The sequence below is a fragment of the Siphateles boraxobius genome, unplaced genomic scaffold (assembly GCF_051911475.1).
Source record: "Siphateles boraxobius isolate OS27281-9 unplaced genomic scaffold, OSU_SipBor_1 9, whole genome shotgun sequence".
Taxonomy (NCBI): Eukaryota; Metazoa; Chordata; class Actinopteri; order Cypriniformes; family Leuciscidae; genus Siphateles; species Siphateles boraxobius.
The window spans coordinates 2,086,022-2,102,943 of record NW_027509219.1 but is presented as its reverse complement, the minus strand read 5'-3'; the positions used below and the strand labels follow the sequence as shown (position 1 = coordinate 2,102,943).

General features: G+C 35.5%; 1 protein-coding gene across 3 annotated transcripts in view; it reads left to right on the top strand.

Moving 5' to 3' along the window:
- The window catches only part of bmp1a (bone morphogenetic protein 1a), a 93,167-nt gene that overhangs the window by 14,574 nt on the left and 61,671 nt on the right, over nt 1-16,922 (top strand). For all 3 annotated transcript variants that reach the window (XR_013201129.1, XM_077223674.1, XM_077223675.1), the window contains exon 2: nt 14,067-14,180. Coding sequence is in view for 1 of the 3 variants with exons in the window: in XM_077223674.1 (XP_077079789.1) it covers nt 14,067-14,180 (114 nt within the window). In the remaining 2 variants the exon portion in view is untranslated. The remainder of the gene's footprint in view (nt 1-14,066; nt 14,181-16,922) is intronic.

The window sequence follows — 16,922 nt, the reverse complement described above, 5'->3', positions numbered from 1 at the left end:
AGACGTGCATTTGCATTTCCTTTAGTCTGAGGCTTATCTGTTTTTTTGTAAAATACAAATAAGCAAGCCCAGCCTAGGTGAGAAAAGGTAACACAAGAATAATATTGCTAATTCTTTTCCATAAAAAGTAACTTAACGCAATTAGTAACTTTTTTAGGGAGTAACAGAATATTGCAATGCATTACTTTTAACCCTCTGGTGCTCTTCGTGTGTCAGTCAAAATTAAAGATTATTTTTTTTTTTTTTGTAAATGAAAAGAATTTACTACATTTTAGTTTGATAATGTTTTTTTATTTAATATTTAATATTAATAGGGTATTTTTTTACACTAAATTATACTTGTATTTATACGCTGTATTTATAATCCATTTATTCACTTTTTTCACAGCATAAACCTGAAAATTAAACTTCCAACTCTTAAATCTTGAATGCTTTAGAGCACAGACTTAACTTTGATCTCTTTTCAAAGACGACACTTAGCAGTTTTAGTCTAAAACTGCAGAAAATCAAAGCCATAAATCTAAACAAGTTGTGTTCCAAATTTGAGCTTTAGCTTTCAGTAAGATTGTGTTTGTGCGCAGTCAGTACCAAAACATTTTCACTGGATTAAATTCGCCTCACATTCATTTCCAACGTGGTCATTTTTGAGGAGTACAAGTGTGACTATTTTTTAGAGGACCATTTAACCTTTTCGAATCATGTCGATTATTAATTTTTTGTGTGTGTGTGTTCACATAGCAAGTGCCAAAACATTTACCAAGTTTCATACCATGCCAAAGAAGTAAAAAATTCTTAACGTAAAATTTTCGGTGAAAAATGACAGAAAACCAAAAGTTTTTATTTTCAAAAGTAACTTTCTCCAAAACTAGTCATACATATATACGTGTGTGTATGGGGTGTGTTACATTTTACTAACCCAAACCTTTTGAACGACAACGTATGCTGAAAACATGCGACTGCTCTGCGACTAAGAAGGACTAAGAGTGCAATGAACGACCTGTTTGTTTTCCAAATGGCAGGCATCTCTTTGGTCGTGTGTCTTCTGAAGTAAACGATCGTTCCCCCCCGGCCGTCTAAGAGTCTAGCCGTCTGAAAACAGGCGCACTTTCTTCATCCCTGGCCTCCCTCTGATCATCCCTGAAGGCAACACAGCTTGTTAGGGAATAAAGCCCATTCCCCAGTCCACGGCTGGAGTCTAGTCAGGAACACAAACTATGATTAGCCATCTCAAACGCTGTAGTCGTGTGGGCTTCTGTCGCCTGATATCCAAATTGCAGTGTTAGGAAATGTCAAGGTAAGCATTTGCTAAGGAAGAACAGCTGGAAGTGTTTTTGCAGGAGAGAGGAGTAAAGGAGCTGCGGTGTTTACAAGATTCCCTCATCCTCACGATCCTAACACTAATGCTTAACACCATCTGGGTCTGCCCAGAGAAGAAATTTGTTTATTATTGGATTTGCACATGCTTGTATATTTCCTCAACTGGGTGATTCTCACTTTTCTATGTCCTGGTCACAAACCTAGAAACCTAGAAATCAAATCAAATATTATTTTACATAAAGAATATAAAGCCTATCTAGAACTTTTTTTATTTTATTTTTTTATTTTTATTTTTACAATATTATGGCTTGTTTCCCACCTTGTTTGATTGTTTTACACTTTTGAGTTCAAAGGTTAGGGGTCAGTAATAATTTTTATTTTATTTTTTGTGGGGGAAAGAAATCAATACTTTTATTCATCAAGGATGAATTAAATTGATCAACAGTTACAGTAAAGACATTTATAATGTTACAAAATATTATTTTTCAAATAAATGCTGTTCTTTTGAACTTTCTATTCATCAACTTTTTTCAACATTGATAATAATAATGAATGTTTTTTGAGCATCTTAGAATGATTTCTGAAGGATCATGTGACACTGAAGACTGGAGTAATGATGCTGAAAATTCAGCTTTGATCACAGGAATAAATTACATTTTAAAATATATTAAAATAGAAAACAGTTATTTAAAATTGTGATAATATTTAACAATATTACTGTTTTTGTATTTTTAATCAAATAAATGCAGCGTTGGTGAGCAGAAGAAACGTCTTTTAAAAACATAAAAAAACTTACTAAACCAAACCTTTTGACAGGTAGTGTGTGTGTATATATATATATATATATATATATATATACACACTACCAGTCAAAAGTCAAAACTACAATTTTATATATATATATATATATATATATATATATATATAATATATACAGTAAAAAAAATAATACAACTTTTTAAAACTTATTTTACCATATACATACACCTAAAAAAGACAGTAAGTGAAAGTGGGATTGTGAGCACAGAGCAGCCTAATAGACGAGGTCTTCATGAATGTGAATAGTGCATTTACACTTCAGGAGGTTTCACAGTAGTAGCCATGACAGGTATTATCATTCGCAGTGGGCTTGTAGTCTAACATGCGTCTGCCTTAAGACCCCTAGGCTAGACTTTCCCACTGTTTACCTCAAAGATGCTGAAGGACTGAAATCTCTGGTATTGTGGGTGGTAACTTTAAGACCTGTCTAGACCTCACATGTCAGGGCTTTGAATAGAAACCAGTCTAGGTGAAATGGGTGCCAAACTGGCTTTTGTTAATGAAAGTGCTGTTGTATTTGAAGCCAAGGTGATTGTGGAAAGGGGTCAGGCAAAGAAAAACACGTGAGAGAAAGAGTTACCCAGCTGGACCTGGTGTTGCAGCTCAGTTAAAAGTATCAAGTCTAAGCGTTCAAACCTAATGCATCTACAGTAAAGCTTCTTAAATTGCTTTTACTCTCTGTTCCAACAGCAAATATCTCCCATGGGTGATGGAGAGTGTGAGTGACAGTCATAATTGCGTATTACTGCAGACAGCCACTGAATTATGTGCAGGAGTCGATGATTAAAATGCCTTGTGCATATTGAGGTCTTTCTAAATGGAAAATTAAACTTCCTTATTGTTAGTTTTAAGACTGATATATCTGTAATTTGGACTTCACTGGCATCAGGTAATAACTATGTTGGCTTGGGTAACAAAGAAGTGTTACCAACTCTTTGGTTCAATGTCAAAATCTACTGATAGCCTTTATCAAATGTCTTTTTGAAATTGAAATTGAGTAAATAATTAGAAAAATAACTGTTCTTTACAATTGCTTTCAGAAATTTTGGGGTACATCTAATTTGCTGTCATAAATTTCGATTTGTGTGTACCACCCCCCCAAAAAAAAGAAGAAATGAATACTTTTATTCAGCAAGGATGCATTAAAGTACATTAAAAACCAAAAGACAGTAAAAATGCAGTACAGACATATATAATGTTTCAAAAGATTTCTACTTCAAATACATTTTTAAATTTAAAAATAAATGAAAGTTTTTTTTTTCTATTCATCAAGGAATCCTAAAAAAATGCATCACTGTTTCCACCAAAATAATAAGCAATACAACTGTTTTCAACATTGAAATGAAAAAGAAATGTTTCTTGAGCAGAATGATTTCTGAAGGATCATGTGACACTGAATACTGGAGTACTGAAAATTCAGCCTTGAAATAGAAAACAATTACTGTAAATTTTAATATTTAATACATAATATTACTCTATTTTGATCAAATAAATGCAGCCTTGCGTAAGCAGAAGTGGCTTCTTTCAAAAACATTACAAAATTGTTCACTTTTGTACGGTAGTGTAATACATATGCATTTATTATATGAACTGTTTGCTTTTGTGTGATGCGTCCTCCACGCCACTAGGTGTCAGTATAGTCCAAGATGATTGTTATATCAGCCAGCACAACATTAACAAAAAAAGTACTGATAGTACATTTAAAGGCCAAAACCAACATGACACTCGCATATCCTGGTAGTTTGAACCAAATTGAACAGTCGCTTCGATAATTAGTCTTTTTTTAGGTTGAAATGTTAAATCAAGATCATGCAGTGGCTTCTGAGGTTCTTCTGCAGCTGTTGAGTGTCTCTGTAATGAATGTGTCTGGATAAAGACCAACTGCAAACCCCAATCTGTCACCGCACTCCTTTCTTCCACTTCATCAAATACGCCACATCTTTTCTCAGTGTCATTTATAGACCCTCTTTTGGTGCATCCACTGAAGTTCATTAGTTCATGGCCATTGTGTTCCAGATTTGTAACGCAAAGCCTTTTAGGCCTCGTGCGATGAGATTCTGTGACTGTTTAGGCCTCGCGCTCCGATAAGCTCTTTTTCATTTCGGTGTGTAGAAAGCATGAGGATTGTGATTTCGTCTGTGAGGAATTCAAGCTAGAGAGACAGAGAGGATTAAAACGGGAATCCCTCAAGGACACACGGATAAAATGCGTCGAAATGAAATGAAACAAGGGAGGTTGGGCTGCACTTGTTCTCGCTAGTTTTGGCATCTGATGGGGCACAATTACACGCTAGATTAAAGGCTTGTAGAGATATGGAGGATTGGATCCCTCGCTCTGGAGGGTTGAATTCAGGATCTCTATTGGACGGGAGGAGTCTGTTTGTGCCATGTGTCGCTGGCATTCTCTCTTGAGACTGTGGCGCTGGCATTGGTGGTGTTGGTGTGTTCGGAGTCCAGGTTTATGAAGGTGGTGGCCTAGCAACTGTTTGTTTGGGTTTTCTGTCGTAGCAGTGAAGGAGGCTTTTTCCCATACAGTTGTTTTGCGTTTCTTTATACACTTTAATGCACTTGAATAGTCTTAAAAATATCTTATTATAAAAAAAGTCACTGTTTGGATTTAAATGGGCAAATGTTTAAGAGTCTATTTTTGGATCATTATTGCAGTGATTATTATGTTTCTAGCATGTTATATGTTTGAAGTTCTTTGTTGTGTTAAGTGTTACGATGCTATTTTCATCAAGAGGTGCATCAGTTTTCGCTCAAGATCTTGTATTGTTAATGCAAGAGTCCAGCTCTCTGTAAAGTCTCCTCCAGCACATCCCAAACACTTTCAATGAATTTAAGATCTGGACTCAGAGGAGAAGATTCATGTGTGAAAATGATTCTTCATGATCCTCACAACCATTCTTTCACAATCTGAGCCTGATGAATCTGCACATTCTCATCCTGGAATATGGCCATGATGTGTCTTTATACATGGTTGTTTAAGAAATGAAAAGCTACACACTCCTCAATTAGGGTTAGAAGAACTGTTGCCAAAAATATCACATGATTGAAACATAATAATCACTGCAATGATGATCCAGTCATAGACTCCTAATCATTTGCCTATTTAAATCCAAACAGCAACCTTTTAGGCACGGGAAGTGTATATTAATGATATATGTTTTCTCTCCGTCATATAATATATCATATGTGTGTATGCACATTACTGTTCAAAAGTTTGACGCAAGTAAAATTTTTGGGGAGAAAAATTTATTATTTATTATTATTATTATTTTAAACAGCAAATATGAATTAAAATGTTTAAACTTGACAGTGAAGACATTTATAATGTTACAAAAAATGAAGTTTTAAATAAATGCTGTTCTTTTAAACTTTCTATTCATCAAAGAATCCTGATAAAAATCAGTAATTTGCTATTACTTCGATAAATAATCAGACAATTTTAAGGAAACAATCAAATTGAATTGAATTGAATACACATTGATAGCGATGTGTCTCACGCGTTTTGAAAACATATTTAATATTGTTGTTGGTATTGTATTTAGGAAGATACATTTGACCTGTTTGCCAGATATACTGTCAGAAGTTATTTAAACATCCAAAGTAATTATTCTTCTTTAATTCTGATTCCATTTCTGATTCTCATGCATCAGTCAAAATTTATCATATATAATATTCTTTAAAAATTACATATATGACGTTAGTAAATAATATATTTTTATTTTAGGCACAGGGAAAGTAAGGTGTCAGGATATTTTAGGATCCAAAGTAATTTTGGATTAAATACTGTAACAAATGCTCATCTTGTAAATATGATTGTTTCAATATGATAAATGATTTATTCATAAATTATTAAAGTGTAAACTATTAATGAAGCAGCACATAGGCGTTGTTACGTGGGTACCTGTGACTTTTCTCAGCGCTGATCAGGATAGGACAATCTCGGTCGTTGTTTGTGTGTTTGTGATTGCCAGATAAGAATAATTCATCATTTCACACAGTAAAGAGTGAACGGCATCTGCCTGCGTTCTCCGATCTCCATGTGTTCACTGACATCTGGTAGCTGGACCTGATTAGAACACGTTTTGAAACCATTTGGAGATCTCACACTCTTTTACAGCCTGATTTATTAATGCCACGCTATATGGCGTAATAACTCGCTGTCAGTTCCTTCTCTTTCATCCATCTGTGTATGATAGTGTGTATGTGTGTGTGTGTGTGTGTGTACTTGTACAACTATCTATGTGATGATCAGTTTTAGACCAGTGAAGTGAGGACAAAGAGAGTAAAGTGAGGACATTTTGTCCACTCCTTAAATCTGAAATCACTTTTCACTTTTGATTTTCACTTTTGTTGTCGCATGTTTTCTCAACGAGCTCCCCCTACAGCTGTGAGGTGTATATTTCACAACACTGTCGTAAAAAAACTCACTTGTGGCCCCTCCTCCCCCTTTCTACCGCTGCTCACGTGCATTTGTTATTATCGGAGCCGGCCAACTTTATCGTGTGGAGTGTGTCTCCCGAGGTGGGTAATACATCACACACATTGAGGGCGGCGTGTGTGTTAATGTCGAATTGCCGTAAAGCAGTTTGTGTTTCTGGCTCGTTCTCTCTTCTCACGAGACTTCCTATTTCCAATTTACCGGGATGTTAATCCTCATGTTGCAAGGTTGGTTTTCCGCCTGGGAACGCTGGGGGGAGCCGGGAAAGTCACCATTCTCACCAGAACAGTTTATTAAACCATCCAAATGATTTCTAAACGGTTTTATTAAGTTGAAATAGTTGCCCCTTTAAAGGCCTGTTTGAGGGGCAAGACTTGGTTTTAGGGAAACAGTTATAATTAGGTTTAGGGTAAGGGTTCGGGTTAGGCATTTAGTTGTGATGGATATGGTTAGGGGAAGAAGCTTGAGATTGCATTGTGTCAATGAATGTCCTGACAACGAAAGGTGTGTGTGTGTGTGTGTGTGTGTGGGATGTTAGGGTTAGCGAGAGGATCTTTTGTTCTTGGCATGTTCCTCCAGATCTGTCTTCTGAGCTTGTCTGGTCTTGTCAGGGAGAATTTACACCTTTGTATTTGTTAGAATGCAACCTCATATAAAGTCATTTAGTAGAATTACTCTCATATAAGAGAGACAGAGAGAGAGAGAGTGCACTGCAAAAACAAATCAGCGATTTCTTGTTTTCCAGTAAATATCTAGTCACTCTTTATATAAGGTTTCTTTAACTACATTGTACTTACATAAAAAAAAAACAATGGTTAGGTACAGTGTACTTGTTGCAAAACACTTGCTGAAACACGTACACACTGTTTAGTAAGGCTAGGGACTGGTTCTGTGGTATGGTAGGGTTAAGGGTCAAGGGTCAACAGTGTAATAATAGATGTCATTACATGCAGGTATTTTTTTGTTACACTTTATTTTACAGTGCCCTTGTTACACGTATTTGTAACTACATGTTACATGTAGTTACTATAGTAATAATTATAAATTATACATATATGCAACTAAACCTAAACCAAACTTAATCCTCACCCTAACCCTATAGTAAGTAAATGCAGTTAAATAATAGGTACTTAAATGTATAATTACACTGTAACAAGGACATCTTAAAATAAAGTGTAAACCTTTAAAAAAAATTGTATCAAATTATTAATTTGAATGTTTTTACATAGTAGTTAAGGACACTTAACATAATGTAAGACCAAATATCTAATATTATCTTACAAACAAAATTATTAACATGTGATGTAAAATTGCATAAAATATTGAGACCTGTTTTCAGAGATTATATCTTGTTAAGTTGATTTCATTGTAAGTGTATTATTTCCTGCCTCATTACAATACTATTTTTAAGCACATCTAAGATTATATATCTGAATTATATATGAATTGTATTAATATTTCAAGTAAATATTTATGCTATTATACTAAATTATTGATTTAGGAGAAAATAATAATTTGCCAATAGTCTAAAAAAAAACTTTTTATTTCCATAATATTTGTTATCGAGTGAAAGGATTATTCAGCAAGAAAAAATGTATGACAGGATTTTTTTTTTTAATATTTGATTTAAAATGAACCTGCTCATATAATAATTTCATGACATAATGACACCGGTCGATCTGTATGTTGCGTGGCACTAGTGAGGACATCGCGATGAGAAGATTCGCTTTACAGTTTACGATATAGCCACACTGTTGTTCTCGCAGCTGTTTTCTCTGGATTCTCATGGCCTGTGGTCGTCTGTGTGGATCTGGACTTTGAGAAGTTAAACCCTGTCATTTCAGCTCTGTCAGCTGTTTTTAGTTCTGTTTTTAGAGCAGAGTTCAGTGAAGTGTGTCTGCAGACCTAGAGAGCTCAGGAGAGAATGAAACATTTCACATTTAAATAGTGTTTCTAACAGGTACCAGTTTACATTAACAAAATGCTTCTTTGATGTTTATGTCACGTCCTCGAACACTTGAATGTTCTAAAGGAGTGTTAACATTTACTGCGGTTTGTACATGGTAAATAGATGTCATTTCTTTTCTGTGGAAATGAGTAGATTGATGCGTCATGACAAAGTTGATCGTTATTCCAAAAAATTCAATTCTGTTATCATTTACTCACTCTCACTCAGTTGTTCCAAACGTCTATTTTGGACCATGAGTTTCTTTCTTCTGTTGAACACAAAATAAGATATTTTGAAGAATATACAGTTGACCATTGACAATCCCCCCCCCATTCTTTGGAAGTCAATGGTTACCGTCAACTGTATATTCTTCAAAATATCTTCTTTTGTGTTCAACAGAAGAAGAAAAAAAAAATCTTAAAGGTGTGGAAACACTTGAGGGTAAATAAGTGATGACAATTTAAATTTTTGGGTGATCTATCCCTTTAAAAATGACTCATGCAGTTATTCCAGTCGGTGACAGTCAACGGTGTTCCCAGATTTCCCTGTGCAAGATTTTGCATCTTGAATTTTTTTTTAATTAATGTTTAATGTTACATTAAATGGACTACTGCTGTTTATTATGCAGTTTTTTAATTCTAGTTGTCTTACCACATTGATTCATCAGTATTGTACGAGATAAACCGTTACAATTTAATTTATTCAATCGCCCCTTAAATAGTTAACTTTCTTTTTGTACTTTGGACCTAACTTTTGTTTTAAAGCATAGCATAACTATAGTTAAATAACTATTCAATATACTTTCTGTGTAAATACAAGCTTTTTTCCTAAGCATTAGTGACAAGCAAAGAGCAACAGAACATTTTATTAGCCGTGTTTGGTTTCTATTTCCTGTGTTGCTCTGGTTAGCCACGCCCACCATGATATTTCATTGGTCCAAAATCCCTCTCCACATATATTACTGTTCAAATGTTTGGGGTCAGTATGAATTTAAACAAATTTTTTAAGCAGTCTCTTTTGCTCATCAAGGCTGTATTTATTTGATCAAAGCCACAGCAAAACGGTAATATTGTGAAATATTATTACTATTTAAAAGAACTGTTTTCTATTGGAATATATTTTAAAATGTAATGTATCCCTGTGATCAAAGCTGAATTTTCAGCATCATTATTCCAGTCTTCAGTGTCACATGATCCTTCAGAAATCATTATAATATGCTGATTTGCTGCTCAAGAAACAATTCTTCTTATTATCAATGTTGAAAACAGTTGTGCTTCTTCATATTTTTTGATACATTTATTGTCAGGATTCTTTGATTAAATATCAAGTTCCAAATAACAGCATATAAATTATTTGTAACATTATATAAGTCTTTACTATAACTTTTTTTTTATCAATTTAATGCATCCTTTTTGAATAAAAGTAATAATGTCTTTAAAAAAAATGTTGCGGTCCCCATACTTATATCAAACTTATATTTTCTAAATTACATTTATTTTGTGGACAGGTAAAGCAGACCTACTTGTCTTTGGAAACTGGGTTGAAATAAGGTATTAGTAGATCATAGCTTGGAAAGCTAGAGTTGCAGAGTTGCTTATGAGTGTTATGTGTGTGACACCAATAAATAAAGTATCAAAATACTCTTGATACGACAACACAGTGGCAGCCGAGTGTTTGGTGTACGAATAATAATAATTGCTTCATTGTGCGGTGCAGAAAGTTTGAGGTCTGTCTGTCCCGCTGACCTCCTGCCTCAGGCTGGGTTATGAGGTGACTGGAGTCTGTTTGATCCGTCTCACACACACACACACACACACACACACACACACACACACACACACACACACACACACACACACACACACACACACACACACACACACACACACACACACACACACACAGACTCTCTCTGTTGCTGCCACAACACTTTTCGTATAGTAGCAAATAGCCTGTGTTATGAGTCTCGTAAAGTCTTTCTCTTCAAAATTTCTTTTTTCAACCATCATTAAGTAAAAGAATGTGTGCTACTTTCCAGGTGTTGGCTAACTAAACAGTGTGTAGCGTTTTCTTGCCCAAACAAGATACAGTCCAGTATTTGAAATATACATTACTGCGATTATGACACAGATACACATTTTTTATACATGATACCGTTGAAATTCCTTAGGTGTTTATACACGTACCATGGTAATACCATGTTTTTTGGGTGAAGTAGCTTGGATACTTTGCATATCGTTGCTACATAAAAACTGATAACTTGGTATTCGGTATGACTATCATAAAAATTAAAAGGACAGAAATATTCTGAAAGTTTCTTAAATTTTGGAGGATATGGGAATATTATTCATTATGTGTTTACATTAGTAACTGTAACTAGTTTTTGGCAGAAATCATGGTTCCATGGTTCAATGTTAAAAACAGTTGTGCTGCTTCATAAATCTTACTGACTCCTAACTTTCAAACAGTAATGTATGTTCCTGTACATGCATGATCTTGAGCAGTTCTGGAAAACTATTCAATGTTTCGAAAGGCTTCATGTGTTTTTCTCAGTGCTTTTAACTGGCAGTTATACTGGCTTACTCACTGGGTATGTTCTCTGTAAAACCCCTTTAAAGAATATTTATTCTGGGCTGGAACATGCTTTACAAAATTTGAATCAGTTTTTTGAATTGAATTGTTTCTTTGACAACTCAAATAGTTAAAAAGATACAATGTTAACTGAATTGAAAGTTACATTTTATATGTAAAGAATATTAACATATGCAAAGAATATTAACATTTATATATTAAATAGAATAAAAAAAACATTTAATTATTAGAGGTTCGGAGAACTTCGGACAAAATGTTAATTGCTGCAGTCTATTTAAAAATATTTAATTATTTTAAACTATTATAATTTTTTAATCAGTTTGAATGTACAATTCACTGACAAATCATAAAGACTTTACTTCTTTCATTACTGGATAAATCAGCATTTTTTTATTGATTTTTTTGAATGATTCAATGACAAACACATTTTTAACATTAATTTGTTGCCACCTACTGGTGCAATGATTTAATCGATACAATTGTTATTTGAAGTGTCAAGTTATACTTTCAAACGCTGATTTTTGCTCTATTTTGATCGCTACCTTAGACATCACTGTTCATATCCGAACTATAAACTTTTATGAAAGTACTTCTCTAAAAATATGAATTATTGGAAGACTGAAATAATGATACTAGTGGCAGCGTCAACACAAACTTTAATGTGGGCTGTGATCGTACTTGTCAAAGGTTTAATATACATCGGTGAATCGTTGTCATTTAGGAATAAGATCACGTGTGTGTTTGAATTGAGATTGCGATCTTTTAACGATTAATCCTGCAGCTCTTGTCTCTATGCATAACAATTTATAGTTGACTTATATTTTAGGAGTGGGAGTGTATTTTTAGGAGTGGCATCTCAAGGACTATGGGGGATTTTCAGGGGGATTATGTCGCTTTTCAGACCAACCAAACAGACTGAACTCTGATGACAATCAGACAAAACCTCCTACCTCCTCTCCTACAAAACCCCTGGTGTAAACGCATTTAAAAGTGGACTTTTGGGGGGAAAATATAAATGCCACTTATGTGAAGAATACGTTTCCATTCAATTATAATTAATTTTTTCCATCATCGTGCGCATTTGTGTTAATTAGCTGCCCTTGAATCTGAAGATTCTGTTGAGTCTCAATCCCAATCAAACTGGCAACGCTTCTAAAGATGCAATTAGTCCCTGACGAGCTAATTAAACTCTACAAATGCATCTATTTCCATGTAGGTCACCAGCGTCCTGTTGTGTAGATCATTAGAGGCGTGCAGTCGAAATCATAGCTCGCTTAACTTCCTAATGCTAATCAGCTGCTCTCTTTTGAGGGATGATTTATTTATCATGGCACGAGTGATGACGCCAGCTATAAATGCTATCGTAGATGATCATTAAAAAATGACGAGGTGTCTATCTGCAGCTTGCTGGACTCTGCACCCCTTGTTACAAAGTACACGATAAATTAGATTCCACACCATCCGCCACAATCCTCGTGAATTAGCTCACATAAATAAAAGCACAAATGATATTAAAAGACTGTCATTTTCAGATCATGCAAATTAATTATTTGAAGTTCAAATGATTGTTTCATCATTCATTAGTTGTGTTTAGCAAGCATCACTATTACAGTTGTTCATATTTGAACTAACCAACCAAATCAACCAAACGCAACCTAAACCTCCCCAATGGGGAGAAAAAACAGACCTGGTCTGCATTTCCCTAACACATTGTAACCCTAAGTTGATCGTAGAACAATTGCTACTAATGGTTCTACGATCAAGTTAGGCTTACAATGCTTTTCGGAAACACAGCCAAGGGCAACAGGCAGCAGGACTCAGGGTTTCTATGTCTGCAAAACAAAACCTGCCCAATTGCTAATCAGAACTAGGCCAATCACAGCCAAAACTGGCCCAATCACGTTCCAGGGGAGTCCCTTGGTAAAAATCTTGTTTCAGGGGGTAAAAATTGTGTTCCAATTTAAAATCGGTTCCGGGGAGTGGGATGTGGTCGCTTCAAGCCACGGACTTGGCAACACTTGCTGGACTGGAGCTTGGCACGACACATGGGCAAAGCGTCCATACACGAGGAACATTGACAACGATTTGGCACAGGACAGAGAACAAAAAAAAGGGGTGCTCAATACTCAAATTGATGCTTCCTCGTTTCCATGCTCCTCTGTCCTCCAGCCCGTGACCCGTGTAAGACTGGAAAAACTAGTTTAGGAACAATCACTCCTCGAGCGGACAAAGGACCCAAAATATATATGTTTTTAATGTGAACTATTATCATACAGTGTTATACATGTTTGGTATCATTTGAAACGTCTCATTGCGACTGGTACAAATTTCTCATTCCCAAAGAAATAAACCAAAAGGTAATAAAGTTCTTAATAGTTTAGAAATATCTTTCTCACAGAAGGGTGTTTCTTCCAGGCAAATGGCTCTCTGCTCTCAGAAGGTGTTAACAGTGTCCCACTGTTAGCAAATGGTTGCCCCAAGTAAGTCTGGGACAGTAATTAAGGTGAATTTCCACTGTGAACTCATGTTTGCATTTGAAATGAGGTCTGTCTATATAATGAAATGCAACCAGAGCTCAGGGCCTTTTCAGTATCTCAGATCACCCCGTGAGGCTGAGAGTTGGTGAAACTCTCAGCTTCATGTATTTCTTAAATGTCGGGTTAACATTTCTCTTCTTTATTCAAGAGCATTTGAAGTTTTGTATTGATTATCTTTGAACTGATTATGAAATTGGCATGACACATTTACCGGACATAATAAATTATTATATTTGATTATTCTAATTGACTTCATCATTAAAACCTTTTCATTTATGGAGTCAGATGAAATAACGAGTAAATACATGAGGAAATGTAAATCTCTCCACATAATCATTGCTTGAAAAATGAACCATCTATATAATCATTGCTTTTGAAATTAAAAGCGCTCTTTATGTTTGTTGCAGTGGCTTATCTTGGAGACATTGCACTGGATGAGGAAGATATGCGCATGTTTAAAGTGGACCGCATTGTGAATTTAGCCCAGAGAACGGTCACAATTCTGAATCATACCGATACAGGTAAGTGTGTATGTATGTGGGAGTTTTAGTGTATGGGAATGGTTTATATAAACTTTGTGTCAGGTTTAATTGGCACTCAGAGACTCATGAAAAGAACTTGAAACCATATGTTAATAAACAATAGAGAAAGTTCAAGAGAAATCAAGAAACAGTACCCACATTCCCAAATACAACAACAGGTTACTGTTGGAATCTGGCAAAATGACAGCGATTTTTCTCATAATTAGCCTTTAGTTTTATCATGTTTTCACCCCTGAAGATCGGAAAGTTTGCAGAGGGGGGAAAAAATCAAGAGATAATGAGGAAATGGGAACAAGGGACAGAATTGAACTTCAATTTACAATATTACAATATGTGTGTGTGTAGGAGTCAGCATTCAAAATAAAATAAAAAAAACAATTGAAATTAGCATGCTATTCTGTGATTGTTGAAATGGATATGAATTTAGTAGTTATCGCTAAGCTTAGTAGACAATTTCAAATAACTTTTGTAACTGAAACATACATTGGCCCCAAAAAAGTATTTGAACCCACACTAAAAATGATGAATTTCATTGATTTAGATCAGGGGGCCCAATCTTGTTCCTGGGGATCTACCATCCTGCAAAGTTCAGCTCCAACCCTGATCCAACACACCTGACCCAACTAATTAATGACTTGTTTCCACTGAGCGGTACGGTACAGTATGGTACAGTACGGTTCGGGTCGGGTAGGTAAACCATGATCCGTCTAGCGTTTCCACCGCCAACAGTACCCTACTTGATCAACGTCATTTTCGCACGAAGAAGAAAGCGACATAGTAAACAACAATGGATGACATAAAGCAGATCTTGTCCTTGCTTCTCGGCATGTTTGTCAAAAGAAGACAAGCGCCGACATTAGGCGTTTCTCAATACCAAGTACGCAAAGTTCGGACTTGCTAAGTCCAACTCAGGAGTAGGACTCCAGAGGACGCGAGTCCGGTATTGGAATAGCGCTTTCCTCTGCTACTCCAGTTATAGCTGTATGCACATTTTAGGCAACAATAACACAAAATATCTTATAAAACATCACTCTGCCTGTTTTCATTTTTATTTACATAAATTGTAAACATTATAGGCACACAAATGTGGTTCAGGCAATGCGTAGGCCTGTTGATTGTTATTCACTGCATGTATAACGTTAGCCTGTTTATAACAAAACTAAATATAAAACCCTGCATCTTTTCATTTCAATTTTAATAATATTAAACATATTCCAGGCAATATGTGCATTTGTACAAATGTTGCAATAAACAACATTGCAGTGATAATATTGTAATAAAATAAAAAATTACAAAACTCAACTCTATCTCTTTTAGTTAAATTTCAGTTTTATCAATAATAGCCATTATAAAAGTATAAGTAAAAGGTACAAGAAGCTATACAATAAGAAATAAAGCAAACCATTCAGTCAAATATACAAATTCAGCGCTAGTCTAACGTTACAACGGTAAAGTTAAATAGCCTAAATAAATGAAACTTCACTTAGCCCTCAGCCAAAACGATTGGCCAGGGAACGAATTATAGATTCACAAGACCAAAGATCGCCTGTTAGGGCTACACAAGACGAATTACCACTACAGAGACCTCAGAGTCAGCGGCAAACGTCAGAATGACTAGCCGAGGAAAGGCTGCTCCAGGTGGGCGCCGAGGCGGGCGCCGAGCGACCGTTGAACGCCTGGAGTGGATCTCATAGGATCAAATTATCATAAATCTTTATAAATAAACCACAGATTTGAGCTTTAAACAACAACATTCTCGCCTGAAAAACTCTTAAAACTAAATTATTTGAAACAATAACAGTAGAATTATATTTCAACTGTATATTAAAATATGGCGCTTCTATTGTTGTCATTCCCCTTGTAGCACGCACAAGTGACGATACTCTGTCAACCAATTATCGTTCTGCAGTGAGTCTAGCTCCACCCTTTAGTACCGTACCACTGTGCTAGGTACCACAACGAAAGGGTACCAAAAAAGTGGTACGGTACGGTTCGGCATTATGGTACCATTCAAAACTTTTGCGTACTGTACTGTATCATACCGTACCGTACCACTCAGTGGAAACGAGCCATAAGTTCTTCAGGAGCACTTCATAATTAGAGACAGGTGTGTTGGATCAGGGTTGAAGCTGAACTCTGCAGGTAAGTAGATCTCTAGGAACAGGATTGGACACCCCTGATTTAGGGTATGTTTACACGACAACGATGTACAAAAAAGGAAAACGTTTTTGCATTGCGTTTTTCAAGTACAGATGACAACATTGTCAAAACGATCCCCATCCACACGGATCTGCAAGAAGTTTTAAAAACGCTGTATTCTGCTGCCAGGCCAGTAGTTGGCGATGTCACTTGGTAAAGAAACACTACACGCCTATAGACCAAACACGTAATATGCTTACACATGACGTCACCTTTTTCACAAATTAGCGTTTTTGTAGTTTTACATGGAGGCGATAATGGTATAATTTTCAAAAACTTGCACTTTGAATCCTGTTTTCAAAAGTTTGCATTTTCAGGCCCCCAGAACACCATTATCGTGTAAATGAATGGCCAAACCGCATAATACGTTTTCTGTTTTTATTTGAAATCAGTGTCATGTAGAAAGTATTTGGGCTGTTTCTGGTTGCCACATGCTAGTGGAACAGGCCCATACAATTTTGCAAAAGTGGATTTGGTAGGACAACTTATTTATTTACATGTAAATGTAAGATGTAGAAGTTT